General features: G+C 50.0%; 1 protein-coding gene across 2 annotated transcripts in view; it reads right to left on the minus strand.

Moving 5' to 3' along the window:
• ANO7 (anoctamin 7) overlaps positions 1 to 19035 on the minus strand; it is a 34292-nt gene that overhangs the window by 12795 nt on the left and 2462 nt on the right. For both annotated transcript variants that reach the window (XM_073360455.1, XM_073360454.1), the window contains exons 4-15: positions 18610 to 18717; positions 18074 to 18210; positions 15418 to 15475; positions 11097 to 11207; positions 10576 to 10741; positions 7669 to 7759; positions 6849 to 6945; positions 3304 to 3447; positions 3080 to 3217; positions 2759 to 2857; positions 2556 to 2658; positions 1119 to 1230 (exon numbers count right to left, since the gene is read on the minus strand). In XM_073360455.1, the coding sequence (XP_073216556.1) occupies positions 1119 to 1230; positions 2556 to 2658; positions 2759 to 2857; positions 3080 to 3217; positions 3304 to 3447; positions 6849 to 6945; positions 7669 to 7759; positions 10576 to 10741; positions 11097 to 11207; positions 15418 to 15475; positions 18074 to 18210; positions 18610 to 18717 (1364 nt within the window). The remainder of the gene's footprint in view (positions 1 to 1118; positions 1231 to 2555; positions 2659 to 2758; positions 2858 to 3079; positions 3218 to 3303; positions 3448 to 6848; positions 6946 to 7668; positions 7760 to 10575; positions 10742 to 11096; positions 11208 to 15417; positions 15476 to 18073; positions 18211 to 18609; positions 18718 to 19035) is intronic.

Here is a 19035-nt window from a genome sequence, read left to right on the forward strand (position 1 = left end):
ATATCTATCTATATCTATTTTCCTACTGTATTTCCCACTGCATGCATCCGATGAAGTAGATTTTAGCCCATGAAAGCTTATGCTCAAATAAATGTGTTAGTCTCTAAGGGGCCACAAGTACTCCTGTTCTTTTTGGAAAAGCCATATAGCTCTCTGACATGCTCACTGCATGCCTGGATGGATACAGGGCTGTTTTAGAGCTACACAGGCACAAAGGGGATTTCTAGTTGCTCCTTCCCACATTAGAATAGTGCCGGGAACCCCCACGTTCCCTCGCATGCCGCTCATTGCCTTTAGATGGCAGCAGTGCTGCAGCTTCCCTGTCTCTCTCTTGCAGTGGTTCTCAAATTTTTCTTTTCCCCACATACCACTTGAAAATTGCTGAGGGTCTTGATGGACCGTTTAATGATCTTTCCAAATGTTGTTTGTACCATTAGCTAACTATTGTAAAGCGCTTTAGATAAAAGTGCTATGTTAAAAAAACAATAATAATTAACTTTTTTTGTTCTACAAATAAAAGCACACAACTAATATCAGTAGTCTTACCTTTCTAATGTGAAGAATGTGCCCTCTCTACCCCACCACAGAGCTGAGGCTGGGAAGGAGGAGGGGTCTCTCCCTGGCAGCCGCAGCCCTGGAGCTGGGGAAAGTTGCCTTTTTCTCTGGCTGCCGCAGCCCTGCATGTCCCAAATTCCCCCCACCCCCTCTCTTCTCACCCCACTGCCTGCTCCTACCTACCTCCATTCCCCCCAAGGCCACCACCTCACCTTACATGTGTGTCTTCTCCAGGGTCCAAGCACCTAATTAGTGGAGCCATGCCTGCGCAGCAGTCCTTCATTCTCTCTTGTGCAGCCGCACACACCAGAGGGAACTATCCATAGACCCCCACTTGAATGGAGCTCATGGATCACTGATGGTCCGCGGACCACAGTTTGAGAACCACTGCTCTAGGGCTATCCACTGGAACTGCACATCACCAGGTCCCAAAGCCGCTTACCTCTCGGCCAGCCGCAGGAACTCCAGCCACCAGTTGAGATGGGATTACATTTGGAGGAGGGGGCCAGAGCTGGGGGATGGGTGGGGGAGGTGAGAGCTGCCCTCCCCTGGAGATGCTTTACCTGCCCTTGAAGAACGCAATGTAGATGGGAGAAGAGTAGAAATTGACAAACTGGAAGACAAACACTTTGAAGGTGAAAGCATCTTCGTACTTCGTCTGAGTCCGGTGCATCTCTGTGGCAGAGCAACACACACAGACAGCATCAGCTCTGCCCTGCGGCACCATTCAAGGAGACTACCAGCACTTACTCCTGTCACCCAGTAACCATGGCAACAGCATCCGTAACAGAAGAAGCTGGATGACTGTGTGTTGTTTAGGAGGCTTTTTTGTTTGATCTTTAAGATGTCTGTATTTTTAAAACTCCCAACAACTGCATGGTCACCTAGGATTTCACAGGTGTTATATTACATGGTATGACCATGCAGAACGTCATGGCGACAACCAGGATAGAACCCAGTTCCCCTTATGCACAAGCCCACAGCCCTGCTTCTTGACCCTATGGAGAATCTCAATTAGCAGTTAGCAGTAAAGGGCCTATGACACACACTTGTACAGTTCTGATTCTGTTCAGCAGAGGGCAATAATGTTGTACTGTACATATAAACTAGCTACTAGCAAATTCATTAAAATTATTTTTCTTTTTAAAAAGGCTAATAAAGATCTTATCCTTTAATATTATTTCTAGAGCTGGTCAAAAAAATTGGTATATATTTCTGCAAAAAAATTAACGAAAACATTTTCATTCCATGCAAGTTAGAAATTTTTGGCAGAAAATATACAGCAACTGTCACTAAATTTCGGTTTATTGATTAAATGAAAACCCAAGCTAAAAAAAAAAAAAGAAAATTTCAATCAAAATGAAAATGTTAATCAAAAAGATTGTTAAAACAATTCAGCCCTCTCTAATTATTTCCAGCATCCCTCTACACACAATGCTTTCCCCAGGCATCCACCAGCATTAGCCCTGGACCCGCAGAAAGCCATTGGACACCTGACTGCAGGACTCCTGCATTGCAACTTTTGATGTTTTGCCGTATGAGACAAATTCCTTCCTTGTGTCACACTATCTAGCTTGCAGGACCTAAGACAGCGCCCAGGAAAACTGCGAAAGGTGGCAACCTTGTGACGCTACACCGAACACCTGCACTCATTCCCTGCCTTGGTACCTCTCTACTTTGATCTGAGCCCTTCCTCAGTTCCTGATCTGTTGGGATCCTTGTCTTTCCGCCTTTTCCCTTCTGCACCTAAATCCAATTTCTTTTAGCAGCCCCTGCTTAATTGCGTAAGAATCCAGCTGAAGACAATGGATCAGATTCTCCCCTCCTGTGTGAGTGGGTGTGACTCCCTCTCAAATCGGATGGCAGTGTTTCACACTCACTTTGTGCAGGTGAATGTGACTGCAATGTACAAGTAGCAAAGGAATGGGGAGCCAGGTTTGTCAGGAACTGTCCCAGGGAACCACAGTTGAAGTCTGTGCAATTTCCCTTCCACCACTTACCCCACTTAGTAAGGAAATGGGCCAGTGCAATGTAAATTTTAGAAAGGATGAGGATGAAGATTAGATTCACCACTGAGCCTGTGAGGCTGGCAATACGAGACGCCTAGAAAAGAGGAGAGCAGAGGGAATGAACCAGAACATCCCACGGGGCTTGCGCAAGCCAATAAAACCCCAGGGCAGAGCTGGCTGCATCTACCTCTTACCGATGCCACAAAGAGGAAGTTCCCGGATCTTGACACAAGGATGCTGATGATTGCCCGGTACAGGATAATGGAGATCAGGAACATCACAACCACAGCAATCTGCAAACACAACCCAGTGGCCATCAACTTGCCATCAGGAACTAGTGTGTTTGGGGGAGCTGGGCTTGCTCTGATCTCTGGGGGCACTGGCAGCTATGGGAGAGTCATGCAGGCAGTAAGAGGCAATCAGCATGCAGAGAGGATGCAGTCATGCCAGGAGCTGCAGACCCCATGGAAGACCTTCAAAGCCAGGCACAGGGCAGAGACCTACAGTGCCCTTACCATCATGATGATGATCATCAGTCCAGCCATGACCCGTTTTACGCGGTTCCGCTTGGGAAAATATGGCTCCTCTGCTCCAGTAATTGGGTTCTCCATTGTCATGGGAGCCATGGCAGTGAACTGGGGTCGCGGCCGCTCCTAGGACAGTGGGAAAAGGCATTGCCTTGATTTGGCTTTGTAAGGCCTTGGGAGTTCAGCTGTGTGACAGAGGGTCAGGCCTGTACCTCAATGTCCTCGAAGTCGGAGCAGTCCCACCGGTGTGCCAGGGTGGCGTTCATCCGCTTCCAGTACTCCAGGAATGTCACCGCCCACAGGGACATGAAAATGCTGAAGAAGATGGTCCCACCGTGGTCGAAGAGGCGACCAGCCTATGGAGCAAAGCAGGGAGAGTGAAAGAAATGCTCAGGGAACCTGCAGGAGGAAAGGGCTGCTAGGTTGGATCCTGAGAGCAGCAGAGTGCTAACTTACTGGGTGTGTGAAGGGGGTGAGGGCAGGAGAGAGAGAATGAGTTTCTCTCTGGGACAGACAGGTTCCCCAGGGGAAGCATAGGGGTTTCGGTAAGAGAAAGCAGCACTGGAACTGATCTACAAGAATCAGAGTGCTGGACCAGTCTGAGTCCTTGGACCCACACCGGAGCACTCCTGAGGCAGCAGGGAGTCACTGATCAGTGGCAACACAGTGCACAGCTGATTTGCCCACCTGTTGCCAGTACCAGACCCAGGCTGCTCCGAAATGCAAGTCGTGGTGTGCAGGAACAGAGGCATAGGGACAGGGCAGACAGGGATTGGGATTCCTGTGTATCTGATCAACCAGAGCTGCCTGTGCTGTGCTGAGAAGGTGACAGCAGGGTGTGGCTTTGGGATGTGCTGGGAGCAGTTCACAGCTTGGGGCCCTTTACAGGCTTCATCCCCAGGCTCAGAGCAGGACCCCTCCCACTCTGAGCATTCATCTCTCCCTGCACAGGGAGGGGGCCTCAGCTCCAGACAGGCACAAAGGGAGAGAGTCTTTCCTTATTCTCTCTGGATTTGCTTGAATCTCCCTGGAAAGAGGTTGGAACCACACGGAGAGGTCACCCTCGCTGTCTGAGGAACCTTACCTCAGCGCTATGAAACTCTCCTGCTGGCAAGAGAAAGAGTGTTGGGCCAGATCCCCAGGTGGTGTAAATCAGCCCTAGCTCCACTTGGAGCCAATAGGCCAGATCCCCAGCTGGTGTAAATCAGCCCTAGCTCCACTGGAGCCAATGGGCCAGATCCCCACCTGGTGCAAGACTGGACCAAAACTGAAGTCAATGGAGCCGTGCCAATTTACATCAGCTGGGGGAACTGGTCCATTATGTAGTTTACAGAGGGAGGAGCCAATCAGATTAGCCCAACAACCATAATCCCTTAAGCGTAGGATCTTGCGACTACCCAGCACAGCAGAGGCTTCCTGTGCAGAGCAGATCTACGTCCTGAGGCAAGAAATGTCCATGCGGTAGTGTGAATCTGCATAGCCAGTTCAAGCTTCACAAAGCCTCTTCCGTGCTCTGCAGTGCTTTCCACACACACTGGAGCAGCACCTGAGGAGGAGCTGTCCCTGAGATCTGTCTCTGCTGCTCCACTCCATGTGCAAGCAGCAAAGTGAAACAGACCCTTTTCTCATCTCTGCAGCATGACCTGCTCCAGCACCAGAAAGGAGAGACCTTGTACACACAGAGAGAGGAGACGTGGGAGGGAATCAGACAGGGAATGCAGGGGAGGGATAGCATAGAATCATAGAATATCATGGTTGGAAGGGACCTCAGGAGGTCATCTAGTCCAACCCTCTGCTCAAAGCAGGACCAATCCCCAATTAAATCGTCCCAGCCAGGGCTTTGTCAAGCCTGACCTTAAACTTCTAAGGAAGGAGATTATACCACCTCCCTAGGTAACGCATTCCAGTGTTTCACCACCCTCCTAATGAAAAAGTTTTTCTTAATATCCAACCTAAACCTCCCCCACTGTAACTTGAGACCATTACTCCTTTTCCTGTCCTCTTCTACCACTGAGAATAGTCTAGAACCATCCTCTCTGGAACCACCTCTCAGGTAGTTGAAAGCAGCTATCAAATCCCCCCTCATTCTTCTCTTCTGCAGACTAAACAATTTCGGTTCTTTCAGCCTCCCCTCATAAGTCATGTGCTCCAGCCCCCTAATTATTTTTGTTGCCCTTCGCTGGACTCTCTCCAATTTCTCCACATCTTTCTTGTAGTGTGGGGCCCAAAACTGGACACAGTACTCCAGATGAGGCCTCACCAATGTCGAATAGAGGGGGACGATCACGTCCCTCCATCTGCTCGCTATGCCCCTACTTATACATCCCAAAATGCCATTGGCCTTGTTGGCAACAAGGGCACACTGCTGACTCATATCCAGCTTCTCGTCCACTGTCACCCCTAAGTCCTTTTCCGCAGAACTGCTGCCTCGCCATTCGGTCTCTAGTCTGTAGCTGTGCATTGGGTTCTTCCGTCCTAAGTGCAGGACCCTGCACTTATCCATATTGAACCTCATCAGATTTCTTTTGGCCCAATCCTCCAATTTGTCTAGGTCCCTCTCTATCCTATCCCTGCCCTCCAGCGTATCTACCACTCCTCCCAGTTTAGTATCATCCGCAAATTTGCTGAGAGTGCAACCCACACCATCCTCCAGATCATTTATGAAGATATTGAACAAAACCGGCCCCAGGACCGACCCCTGGGGCACTCCACTTGACACTGGCTGCCAACTAGACATGGAGCCATTGATCACTACCCATTGAGCCCGACAATCTAGCCAACTTTCTACCCACCTTATAGTCCATTCATCCAGCCCATACTTCTTTAACTTGCTGACAAGAATACTGTGGGAGACCATGTCAAAAGCTTTGCTAAAGTCAAGGAACAATACATCCACTGCTTTCCCTTCATCCACAGAACCAGTAATCTCATCATAGAAGGCAATTAGATTAGTCAAGCATGACTTGCCCTTGGTGAATCCATTCTGACTGTTCCTGATCACTTTCCTCTCATGTAAGTGCTTCAGGATTGATTCTTTGAGGACCTGCTCCATGATTTTTCCGGGAACTGAGGTGAGACTGACTGGCCTGTAGTTCCCAGGATCCTCCTTCCTCCCTTTTTTAAAGATTGGCACTACATTAGCCTTTTTCCAGTCATCCGGGACTTACCCCGTTTGCCACGAGTTTTCAAAGATAATGGCCAATGGCTCTGCAATCACAGCCGCCAATTCCTTTAGCAGGGGGAAGCCAAGGAAGAGGCAGCGGACCTGGGGAGGAACAGACCAGGGAGGGGATGCAAGGGAGAAGAGAAGGTGAAAGGGGGAGGAGGAGCTGGAGAGGGATGGTTTGGGGATGTGGGATGCCAGCGAATGTGCACGGCTGGGAGGAGGGAGACTAGAAAGAGGGGAAAGGGTCCAACACTGCTGATGGGAGGGGGTGAGAAGTCCTGGGGGAGGCGAGTCCTGGTGCTCTCTCCTCTCACACAGAAGCATGCCCCCTGAGGTGTCTCCTCTAGTGTCATTAAGATGAAAAGGCAGAGAGCAAATCCCAGGGCATTGTGCTTGTGCAAACAGCCTGGTTATCGCCCCTCCCAGTGCATAAACACAGCACCTCCCAGCTCAGCCAGGCCCTGGCGCAGGAGTGAGAGCTGTGCACACCTGGGCACTCTAGCAAGCACCATCTACAGGGCAGACTGCAGGATATTCTCTCTTCCTGGCCCTACCCTCTGGAAATTAACCACTGGGAGCCACAAACCTCACCTTGAACATACTGCAGATGCTGGAGAGCTGCCAGTGTGGGCACTCCTTGCACAGCGGGCACATCTGGTACTGATCCTCACTGTCACAGATCTCCTGCCTGGGGTAGCGGGGAGGCAGACAAAGAAAGAAATCAGGACCATGGTACATTCTTTGCTGAAGGCCACCCTTTCACACCTTTTGAGGCCTCATTCTTTCCAGTGATGAGGGACTAGCCAGGATGCCATGAGAGCCCATAAACACTGCTCCTTAAACCAGCCAGAGGGTTCTGGGGGAGCAAAGCTGCTGAGCACTTTTCTCCTGCAGGTCCCCAGGTGAGTGTGCGGCACTCAGGATCAAAGCTGGGATGTTCACATGGCAGCATAGAGCACGGGCCCTTTTCTGCCTCTCCTTGGCCTGGACAGAAACACCTCATGGAGCTTCCCCCCAACAGTTTCCACTAGTTAAAGTTTAGCCATTGCCCTGCCATGTTGGAACCTGGGCCAGACAGCAAACCCATGGTGCTGGGAGGAGCGGGTGGCCACATGCTGTGAAGACCAGGGTGACACTTCCCTGTAGGGTGTTAAGGGGACTTTGACCCCCTCGAAGTTGGGTTGTTCACCAGGAGTTTTGCTCAGAAGCCTGTGAGAAGCCAGGTTTGCTTGACAGTGAGCATGCTAGTTGAGGGTGCTGTGGCCTAGTGGACTGACCTCAGGGGAGGCAGCCAGGAATTGCTGACTTCCAGCCACCCTGGGGCTTCCCCCACATCCTCCAGGCTGCAGACAGCCAGTGGGAAAGGGAAGGAGAAGGTAGGGACAGAAAGGGGAGAAAGGCTGGCACTTACACAGGTATGTCGCTCAGCATCAGAAATATGCCTGTGATGAAAACCAGTGACCCCACAACTGCAGCAGGCAAGAGCCAACCAGTGTAGAAACCTAAAGAGAGGGAGGAGAGAAGGCCAGCCCCTCAGAGTGGGAGTCTCATTGCAAACACAGGACCTGTAGCCAACCTGCACCCTCATTGCAGCAGAAGAGCCCAATTCAGAGCCCCACATTCCAAGTGAAACCAACTGCGGAGCGAGGCATTGCATCCCAGCAGCTGAAGGAGAGTCCCCTGCCAGCCATTGTAAAGGAGGGTTCCTACCATGTTCTGCACCACATGTTCCCAGAGGTCATTTGCGGTCATTATCCTATCTACATGCGGATGAAAGGGGAGGTTAAGGGTTATCCCACCCTGGCATTGACTTCAAGAGCCTCCTGCTGGCTGTGTTGTCACCCTGAGACGTGACCTCCAGAGAGGCTGGGTTTGATAAGGGCCACAGGGCAGGACTTTCAAAGCCATTCAGTGCTGGCTCAGTTCTGCTCCCATGGAGCAGAGCTTACCCAGTGCCGAGTGGCAGTGGGAACCCCACCTTTGTGTTTAACGCACAGGGACAATGATCCATGTTAATCAAGTCTGGAGGCAGGGTGGAGTCTGTTATGCTAGCCAGCGATTACGTTCTTTGGCCATACGCCCAGCCCCCCAAGAGGCCCAGATTCCCTTTCTTGGCAGGAGAGGATGGACTACACTCTCCTTTTCTCATGTTGTGAGCGCCATGTTTCTGGCTGAGAATGGCTGAAACCCTTGATCTGGTTCAGGTGTTATCACCATGGCCTCTAAATGCCAACTAGCTGCATGTAGCGCACACACAAACGAAGGATGCCTCAACTTTTTTTCTCCCCCTTCTAGACCTATTTTTAATTAATTTTGTCTATTTCTCTCTCCTTTTTCTTCTTGTATTCCTTCCCTCCCTTCCTATTGCACCTTCTCCCTCCTCTCCTCAGTGACAAAACATAAGAACGGCCATACTGGGTCAGACCAAAAGTCCATCCAGCCCAGTATCCTGTCTACTGACAGGGGCCAATGCCAGGTGCCCCAGAGGAAGCGAACCTAACAGATAATGATTAAGTGATCTCTCTCCTGCCATCCATCTCCATCCTCTGACAAACAGAGGCTAGGGACACCATTCCTTGCCCATCCTGGCTAATAGCCATTAATGAACTTAACCTCCATGAATTTATCCAGTTCTCTTTTAAACCCTGTTATAGTCCTAGCCTTCATAACCTAAACAGTTATGTAAATATACACAGAGAAACTGGAGACCAGTTCATATTGCAAATATACAGGATCCTAAAGCTAAGGTTATCTGTTTGGCTTGGCATTCCCCTCTAGCTCTCTCCTAAACTGACAGATTGTGTTTGCAACAGAATGGGATACTTTATTAAATATTCTGATTGCAAAACATGAATTGTGCATTTGCAATAACAGCCTCCGATTTTTAAATGATAAATTAAGAGAAGGGGGGGAAATTTTCAACCCCCCTCTCCCCCCCTAATAACAGCCAAAAAAAATCATTACATTTTATGGCTATCTAGAGTAAACCAAAGTAACATTAACATAACGACAGGCAGTGGAAATGGATGGTGTTCCTGGGGGAAGCCTCAGAGAAAAGCGGGGGCTTGCATGTAGATCTAGGCTCCAGCTACGAGCTCCTCTGATCAGGAGTGCCACCGCTGGGATCCCATCATGGAGAACATCTGTCCCATCTTCTCTTGATGGGCTGTGGTCAAGAGATGAGTGTCCTGGTCTATGGAGGGTTTTGTAGTTAGGACTAGGACTTGAAACTCAGCCCCACCACAGACAGGGACCAGCAAAGCATCCATTGCTCCTGCTTGATCAGCCAGCCACGTCCATTTCATAGACTCTTTCATAGAATATCAGAGTTGGAAGGGACCTCAGGAGATCTAGTCCAACCCCCTGCTCAAAGCAGGACCAATCCCCAGTTTTTGCCCCAGATCCCTGAATGGCCCCCTCAAGGATTGAACTCACAACCCTGGGTTTTGCAGGCCAATGCTCAAACCGCTGAGCTATCCCTTCTCCATCAAATGCATCCCACAGCTTGGACATGACAGGAAGGGCTTCTGGCCATGGGAGCTTTCGGGCTGCTGCTCTGTGCAAGAGGGACAGCTTTCCTTGCCTGGGATACGGCAGACAATCCCAGTACAAGGTAAACACACACACCCTAAGCTAACTTCTCTTTAACAAGCCACAGTAGGAAAGGGGCAAAAAGGATGATTAGTGAAAAATGGCAATCTGAGAAGAATCCTCCCTACTCCTCTGGCAATGACACCCATGCACCTGATGTAAAGGGTGCTCCTTACTACAGTACAGCCTGTCCTTGGTCTGCACTGGTGAAGCAAATCACTCTGCTTACTCAAGCAATTGATATTCTCTGCGCCGATCCCAGCATTCCCTTCAGCAGAACACAAGGAGGCCGACGCTCCAGGGAAGCATTAGCCCTTTCTGGAGAAGGTACTAGGTTAGGGCAGAGCTGGGTGCCACAGGAGGTGGTTGAAGAAGCAGTAAGGAGCAGGACAGAATAATGCATACTGGTGCTGGTGGTGCCCTTCCACTGCTGGCTAGAACCCATCCCCTTTGTGCAGCATGGCTGCAGGAGGCATTATTCTTCACCAAGCGTGATTTCTAAGAGATTGGACGGTCTCATCTCCTGATCAGTGAGGCTGCAGTTCCTTTTCCAGTGGGCATGAGGTACACACAGCTATTGCAGCTCAGGAATTGGTCGGAGACAGAGGTGCAGGCTCAAGGCTAAAGAGAATGGGGCAGAAGATCCAGGGATGCATATTGACAGGTCTGGTTGGGGCCAGGGATGAAGGTAAGTTGTTGGGAGGGCTCTGAAGAGCATTGTACTCACCCAGCCAGGCAAAGTAGAGTGCGATCTTCTCTCCGAAGTACCTGCGGATGTGATCCAGTGGCTGGTATCTGTTCCATTTCCGCCACCTTGCCCAGTACTGGAAGAGGACCTGGCGCTCGGTCAGGTTCTCAGGGGCCAGCCTGTCAGCAGGTACCGCAAAGGGACCCTGCAGGGGAGAAGCAGGGAGGTTCCGACTTAGGCTGGTGAAAGCATTGCAGCTGCCCATGCAGAGCAGAGCACCTGGCTGGACTGGGGAGAGGGGCTTAACAAAAGCCCCCTGCCTCTCCAGCTCCCCACAGCCAAGCTCCCCCACCCCCAGTTACCTCTGCATTCTTTCAGAAAGGCTGAATAAGGAGCTTTTTGAACAGTCCGGCCCCCTCCTGGGCAGAGGCCATGCAAGTGCTCTGTCTTGGCCAGAACTCCCTGCTGCCCCCTGAGCTGGAGATCAGGACATGACCAAAGTCCAGTCTGGCTGAGGTAACAGGGAACTGGTGCTGGAAAGAGACCGTCTCCTGACTTACCTCATGCAGGGGGAATGCAGCTGCAAAGACATCCTCGCTCAGCAGCCGATCCACCCCAACCTCCCCCTGCTTCAAGTGGCCATATGGCGTCGTGGCCAGGATCTCGTACAGCTGGGGGAAGCAAAGAGGTGGTAACTAGCCACTGTCACACTGTCAAAAGATACAGCGAGAACCCCGTGATCTCTCTCTAAGCACCGACACCATGCTCCGCACTGCGCTACGGAGACCCGTGCCTCAAAGGTTCTCAGTCAGCAACCACCGTTCAACCCTTTCGAGGGGGAAAAGGAGAATTTGGGTGGAAAGAGACTCAACAAGTTCAAATAAATTCAGGTACAGGAAGTTGATTTTTGCCACCAATTTCAAGCCTGACTCTCATAGGCATTGTAACATTCCCTTCCCCGGACATGGAAAACGGAGAGAGAAGGGTTGGTTTTTAGTCAGCCTCTTTAAACTTTGCGTGTATTAAAATCTATTTAACTCCAATTGCCAGTGAACACTTGGAAGAAAAATTGTCTGGTACAAGTGCTGGAGGAACTGACTAGGGGCCGTGCTCCTCTTGACCTGCTGCTTACAAATAGGGAAGAATTGGTAGGGGAAGTAGAAGTGGGTGGCAACTTGGACAGCAGTGACCATGAGATGGTTGAGTTCAGGATTCTGAAAAAAGGAAGAAAGGAGAGTGGCAAAATACGGACCCTGAACTTCAGAAAAACAGACTCCCTTAGGGAACTGATGGGCAGGATCCCCTGGGAGGCTAATATGAGGGGGCAAGGAGTCCAGGAGAGCTGGCTGCATTTTAAAAAAGCCTTATTGAGGGCGCAGCAAACAACGCTGGATGAATGGACTATAAGGTGGATAGAAAGTTGGCTAGATTGTCGGGCTCAACGGGTAGTGATCAATGGCTCCATGTCTAGTTGGCAGCCGGTATCAAGTGGAGTGCCCCAAGGGTCAGTCTTGGGGCCGGTGTTGTTCAATATCTTCATAAATGATCTGGAGGATGGTGTGGATTACACCCTCAGCAAGTTTGCAGATGACACTAAACTGGGAGGAGAGGTAGATATGCTGGAGGGCAGGGATAGGATACAGAGGGACCTAGACAAATTAGAGGATTGGGCCAAAAGAAATCTGATGAGGTTCAACAAGGACAAGTGCAGAGTCCTGCACTTAGGACAGAAGAATCCCATGCACCGCTACAGACTAGGGACCGAATGGCTCGGCAGCAGAAAAGGACCTAGGGGTTACAGTGGACGAGAAGCTGGATATGAGTCAACAGTGTGCCCTTGTTGCCAAGAAGGCCAATGGCATTTTGGGATGTATATGTAGGGGCATTGCCAGCAGATCGAGGGACGTGATCGTCCCCCTCTATTCGACATTGGTGAGGCCTCATCTGGAGTACTGTGTCCAGTTTTGGGCCCCACACTACAAGAAGGATGTGGAAACATTGGAAAGAGTCCAGCAGAGGGCAACAAAAATGATTAGGGGACTGGAACACATGACTTATGAGGAGAGGCTGAGGGAACTGGGATTGTTTAGTCTGCAGAAAAGAAGAATGAGGGGGGATTTGATAGCTGCTTTCAACTACCTGAGAGGTGGTTCCAAAGAGGATGGATCTAGACTGTTCTCAGTGGTAGCTGATGACAGAACAAGGAGTAATGGTCTCAAGTTGCAGTGGGGGAGGTTTAGGTTGGATATTAGGAAAAACTTTTTCACTAGGACGGTGGTGAAACACTGGAATGTGTTACCTAGGGAGGTGGTGGAATCTCCTTCCTTAGATATTTTTAAGGTCAGGCTTGACGAAGCCCTGGCTGGGATGATTTAGTTGGGGATTGGTCCTGCTTTGAGCAGAGGGTTGGATTAGATGACCTCCTGAGGTCCCTTCCAACGCTGATATTCTATGATTCTAGGATTCTATGAAACCATCCCGAAGTACAGAAAGAATAGCAAATATGGCAGGCGACCAGGTTGGCTTAACAATGAAATCTTTGGTCAGCTTAAACTCAAAAAGGAAGCTTACAAAAAGTGGAGATTTGGACAGATAATTAGGGAGGAGTATAAAAATATTGCTAGAGCATGCAGGGTTGTAATCAGGAAGGCCAAGGCACAACTGGAGTTGCATCTAGCAAAGTAATGTGAAGGGTAACAAGAAGGGTTTCTTCAGGTATGTTAGCAACAAGAAGGTGGTCAGGGAAAGTGTGCAACCCTTACAGAATGGGGGAGGCAACATAGTGACAGATGATATGGAAAAAGCTGAAGTACTCAATGCTTTTTTGCCTCGGTCTTCACAGACAAGGGCAGCTCCCAGACTGCTGCACTGGGTAACACCATATGGGGAGTAGGTGAGCAGCCCTCAGTGGTGAAAGAACAGGTTAAGGACTATTTAGAAAAGCTGGACATGCACAAGTCCATGCAATGCATCCAAGGGTGCTGAGGGAGTTGGCTGATGTGATTGCAGAGCCATTAGCCACTGTTTTTGAAAATTCGTGGTGATCAGGGGAGGTCCTGGATGATTGGAAAAATGCAAATATAGTGCCCATATTTAAAAAAAGAGAACCCAGGGAACTACAGCCTCACTTCGGTCCCTGGCAAAATCATGGAGCAGGTCCTTAAGTAATCCATTTTGAAGTACTTGGAGAGGAAGGTGATCAGGAACAGGCAACATGGATTCACCAAGGGCAAGTCATGCCTGACCAACCTGATTACCTTCTATGATGGGATGACTGGCTCTGTGGATATGGGGAAAGCGGTGGATGTGATATATCTTGACTTTAGCAAAGCTTTTGATACGGTCTCCCACAGTATTCTTGCCAGCAAGTTAAAAAAGTATGGATTGGATGAATGGACTATAAGGTGGATAGAAAGCTGGCTAGATTGTCGGGCTCAACGGGTAGCGATCAACGGCTCGATGTCTAGTTGGCAGCCGGTATCAAGCGGAGCGCCCCAGGGGTCGGTCCTGGGGCCGGTTTTGTTCAACATCTTTATTAATGATCAGGATGATGGGATTAATTGCACCCTCAGCAAATTCGCAGATGACACTAAGCAGGGGTGGAGAGGTAGATATGCTGGAGGGTAGGGATAGGGTCCAGAGTGACCTAGACAAATTGGAGGACTGGGCTAAAAGAAATCTGATGAGGTTCAACAAGGACAAGTGCAGAGTTCTGCACTTAGGAAGGAAGAATCCCATGCACTGCTACAGGCTGGGGACCGAATGGCTAAGCAGCAGTTCTGAAGAAAAGGAGCTGGGGACTACAGTGGACGAGAAGCTGGATATGAGTCAGCAGCGTGCCCTAGTTGCCAAGAAGACCAATGGCATATTGGGCTGTATTAGTAGGAGCATTGCCCGCAGATCGAGGGAAGTGATTATTCCCCTCTATTTGGCACTGGTGAGGCCACACCTGGAGTATTGCGTCCAGTTTTGGTCCCCCCACTACAGAAGGGATGTGGCAGGACATGACCAGCATGTTCAGAGACTGAGAGACTTGCAGGAGCTGAGAGAGGCAGGATGGTCCAGTAGTTAGGGCAGTAGTCTAGGACTTGTGAGACCTGGTCCTGTTCCACCACAGACTGTGTGTGTGAACTTGGGCAAGTCACCTAGCCTTTCTGTGCCTCAGTTCCCCACCTGTAAATGGCGATAATAGCTCTGCCCTGCCTCATAAGCTTTAAAGGTTGTGAGGTGCTCAGATACAATGAAGAGGGAGACCCTCTAAGTCCCTAAAATAGATAGCTGATTCCCCACTACCTTGCGCAGTGCAGCCATTCACACTTGTGCAAGGTGGGCATACCATGCTACCACCTGGGCAGCAGAGCAGAGACGTCTGATTTGGTAACATTTTACACCCACTTTGCACACGAGTAAGTGACCGTCTTTCTTTAGACTGATCAGGATCTGGGATGTGCCTAGTGCCCAAACAGCCAGGGTCACAAGCCTACTCGTTACTCAAGCTACCCCCTAAACTGAGTCTTCCCTCTGCTTAAATGTCAACCTCCCTAGAGGCCACCATACTTGCCCCCAACCTAAGCCCATGCCTCCCTGGAAGGCCTGCACCATCCAGATTCAAGTGGGGCCTTCTCCATGACACCCACCTCTCCTCCTAGCCCAAACCCAAGCCTCGCCAGCGTCCCAAACTTGCTGCACCCAAAGCCTTCCCCCTGCGTGGCCCTTTCTGCCCAGGCCAGAACACTCGAGCCCTTCCCAGCTGGGCTGACACAAAAGCAATGAATTAGCATGTAAAGAATTGAACCAGAAGCCAAGAAGGAAGGGCACATCTCAGCCCCAGGCCCTGCGGGACCTCTCCCTCCCCAGGAGACCCCTGGACTGGCTACTCACTATCCTGTGCCGCTGCGTGCTGCTGAAGAAGGTGTCTTGCTCATTGCTCCCTAGGAACCTGCAATCACATACACCAGAACCATGATGGGAACATGCCCCCAAAAGTGCAACCCACAGGACGAGCCATCCTGTTTCCTCTCCCCAAGCCCAGGGCCATCCACTTCCCCACCCCATTTTGCCACAGGTAAAGCCCTGCACCTCACCCATCCAACCGAGGACAGCACCTCCCTGCCCCTGCCCCTGCCAGCCCAGCTGCAAAGAGAAGGCACTTGCAGGGGCAGTTCCAACAGCAGGTCACCTCCTTGGCTTCACCCATCAGCTCAGAGGGGCAGCCTATAGAGTCACTCTCCCGGGGTAGTCCCCTCACAGCAGCCTTGCTCTGCTGATCGTCAACCTACCCACCTCATCCGACCCTGTGTGCAGACATGGCTCCTCCTCCCTATAGGTACCCTGTGCCCCGCCAAGTGGTGGTATTTAATTCTTATCCCTTTATTGCTCCGATAGCTTCGGCAGTGCACTAGGGGTCTCAGGGACACTGACACCAATGTGCTTCCTGCCCTGAAGAGTTTATGATCTAGGCAAACAACGTGCACAGGCAGCTGCCTGGATGAGCACTCCAGCAGGTGGTGTAACAGGCTTCCCTGTGGGTGCTCTGCAGGCCTGTTAGACAGGGAGTGGGAGAAGAGGTCTCCTCTCAGAGCCACTTATAGATTCATAGATATTTAGGTCAGAAGGGACCATTATGATCATCTAGTCTGACCTCCTGCACAACGCAGGCCACAGAATTTCACCCATCCACTCCTGCGAAAAACCTCACACCTATATCTGTGCCATTGAAGTCCTCAAATCGTAGTTTAAAGACTTCAAGGAGCAGAGAATCCTCCAGCAAGTGACCCGTGACCCGTGCTACAGAGGAAGGCGAAAAACCTCCAGGGCCTCTTCCAATCTGCTCTGGAGGAAAATTCCTTCCCGACCCCCAATATGGCGATCAGCTAAACCCTGAGCATATGGGCAAGATTCATCAGCCAGATACTACAGAAAATTCTTTCGTGGGTAAGTCGGATCCCACCCCATCTAATATCCCATCACAGGCCATTGGGCCTATTTACCATGAATATTTAATTACCAAAACCATGTTATCCCATCATACCATCTCCTCCATAAACTTATCGAGTTTAATCTTAAAGCCAGATAGGTCTTTTGCCCCCACTGCTTCCCTTGGAAGGCTATTCCAAAACTTCACTCCTCTGATGGTTAAAAACCTTTGTCTAATTTCTAGTCTAAATTTCCTGGTGGCCAGTTTATATCCATTTGTTCTTCTGTCCACATTGGTACTGAGCTTAAATGATTCCTCTCCCTCTCCGGTATTTATCAGTCTGATATATTTATAGAGAGCAATCATATCTCCCCTCAACCTTCTTTTAGTTAGGCTAAACAAGTGAAGCTCCTTGAGTCTCCTTTCATAAGCCAAGTTCTCCATTCCTCGGATCATCCTAGTAGCCCTTCTCTGTACCTGTTCCACTTTGAATTCATCCTTCTTAAACATGGGAGACCAGAACTGCACACAGTATTCCAGGTGAGGTCTCACCAGTGCCTTGTATAACGGTACAAAAACCTCCTTATCCCTACTGGAAATACCTCTCCTGATGCATCCCAAGACTGCATTAGCTTTTTTCATGGCCATATCACATTGGCGGCTCATAACCATCCTATGATCAACCAATACTCCAAGGTCCTTTTCCTCCTCCGTTACTTCTAATTGATGCGTCCCTAGCTTATAACTAAAATTCTTGTTATTAATCCCTGAATGCATGACCTTACACTTTTCACTATTAAATTTCATCCTATTACTATTACTCCAGTTTACAAGGTCATCCAGATCCTCCTGTAGGATATCCCTGTCCTTCTCTAAATTGGCAATACCTCCCAGCTTTGTATCATCTGCAAACTTTATTAGCACACTCCCACTTTTTGTGCTGAGGTCAGTAATAAAAAGATTAAATAAGATTCGTCCCAAAACTGATCCTTGAGGAACTCCACTGGTAACCTCCCTCCAGCCTGACAGTTCACCTTTCAGTAGGACCCGTTGTAGTCTCCCCTTTAACCAATTCCTTATCCACCTTTCAATTTTCTTATTGATCCCCATCTTATCCAATTTAACTAATAATTCCCCAGGTGGTACGGTATCAAACGCCTTACTGAAATCTAGCTAAATTAGATCCACTGCATTTCCTTTGTCTAAAAAAATCTGTTACTTTCTCAAAGAAGGAGGAGATCAGGTTGGTTTGGCATGATCTACCTTTTGTAAAACCATGTTGTATTTTGTCCCATTTACTTCAATGTCCTTAACTACCTTCTCCTTCAAAATTTTTTCCAAGACCATGCATACTACAGATGTCAAACTAACAGGCCTATAATTACCCGGATCATCTTTTTTCCCTTTCTTAAAGATAGGAACTATGTTAGCAATTCTCCAATCATACAGGTACAACCCCTGAGTTTACAGATTCATTAAAATTCACTTGGGTAACTGTCTGTCCGACAGCCCTTGCCCTCAGGGAGACAGCAGGAAGCTCATTCCAGATGGGAAAGAGGAAAGGTGATCAGCACAAGGAAGCAGGAGTGAATGCGTTCTACAGGCCCCCCGGGCTCTTACCATGTTAACTTGTTCACCTTGAAGTGACAAGTGTAGTAGTCCAGGGGCATGTTTGGAACCTCCTCACTCAGCAGGCTGGGGACACCCAGCCTCTTCACCACTCTGTCAGACCAGTTTGAAGCCTGATTCGGCAGGGCCTGGGCACAAGCAAGAGGAAAAGGCTCAGGAGGAGGACAACAGCAGCAGCATGGTGCCGAGTCAGCATCCGGGGACAGAGGAGGGTGGAGGAAGAGACGAGTGCCCCAGCTGCATGCACAATGACACGAGAGGCTGGGAGCACTGGCATGTGAAAGAGGGTGAGTGGGGAAGCACTGAAGGGATAAGGAAGCTCCTCCCGGGCGACCTCCGGTGCCTGCCCCCCCCAGCGCGTACACCAATCAGACAGCGCGGAGATACCTCCCCCACAACTCCCCCCCCCACTGTGACACATGGGAGCAGTGGGATGGCTTCACCCTGGCAACTAGGAGTTCCTCATTTCCTGCAGGGGTGAACTGGGCCCTAGAGGGAAGAGGAACGAGTCTCGGAAAGACCCTCACCTGCAGGGGGAGCCTCAGCCGTAGATCCTCTGCGTAATAACACAGCACGCTCCAGGGAGCGTTCAGCAGCACATAGTGCACCACCTTCTTCTCATCCTGGACCACATGCTGGGAGAGGAGAGGGAAAGATGGCATTAGCCACCTGTTGTACTCAGGCCTGGCGTTTATAGGCTGGATCCTCCGCTGCGGTGAATCAACAAGGCTCCCTTGAAATTGAGGCTGCTATGTTGATTCATAGCAGCAAGCGGCCAGCCATGCAGAGCTCACCCTGGCTGTGCCATTCCTAAGCATCTACAGAGGGGGATGTCTACACTGCAAAGAAAAACCCACGGCAGAGCTCAGGCTCACATGATGAGGCTAAAAATAGCGTAGATGTTCCCCCCGCAGCTCTGCCTCGTTCCCAGTAGGCTGAAATGCCCACTGCCG

The sequence above is a fragment of the Lepidochelys kempii genome, chromosome 9 (genome assembly GCF_965140265.1).
Source record: "Lepidochelys kempii isolate rLepKem1 chromosome 9, rLepKem1.hap2, whole genome shotgun sequence".
Lineage (NCBI taxonomy): Eukaryota > Metazoa > Chordata > Testudines > Cheloniidae > Lepidochelys > Lepidochelys kempii.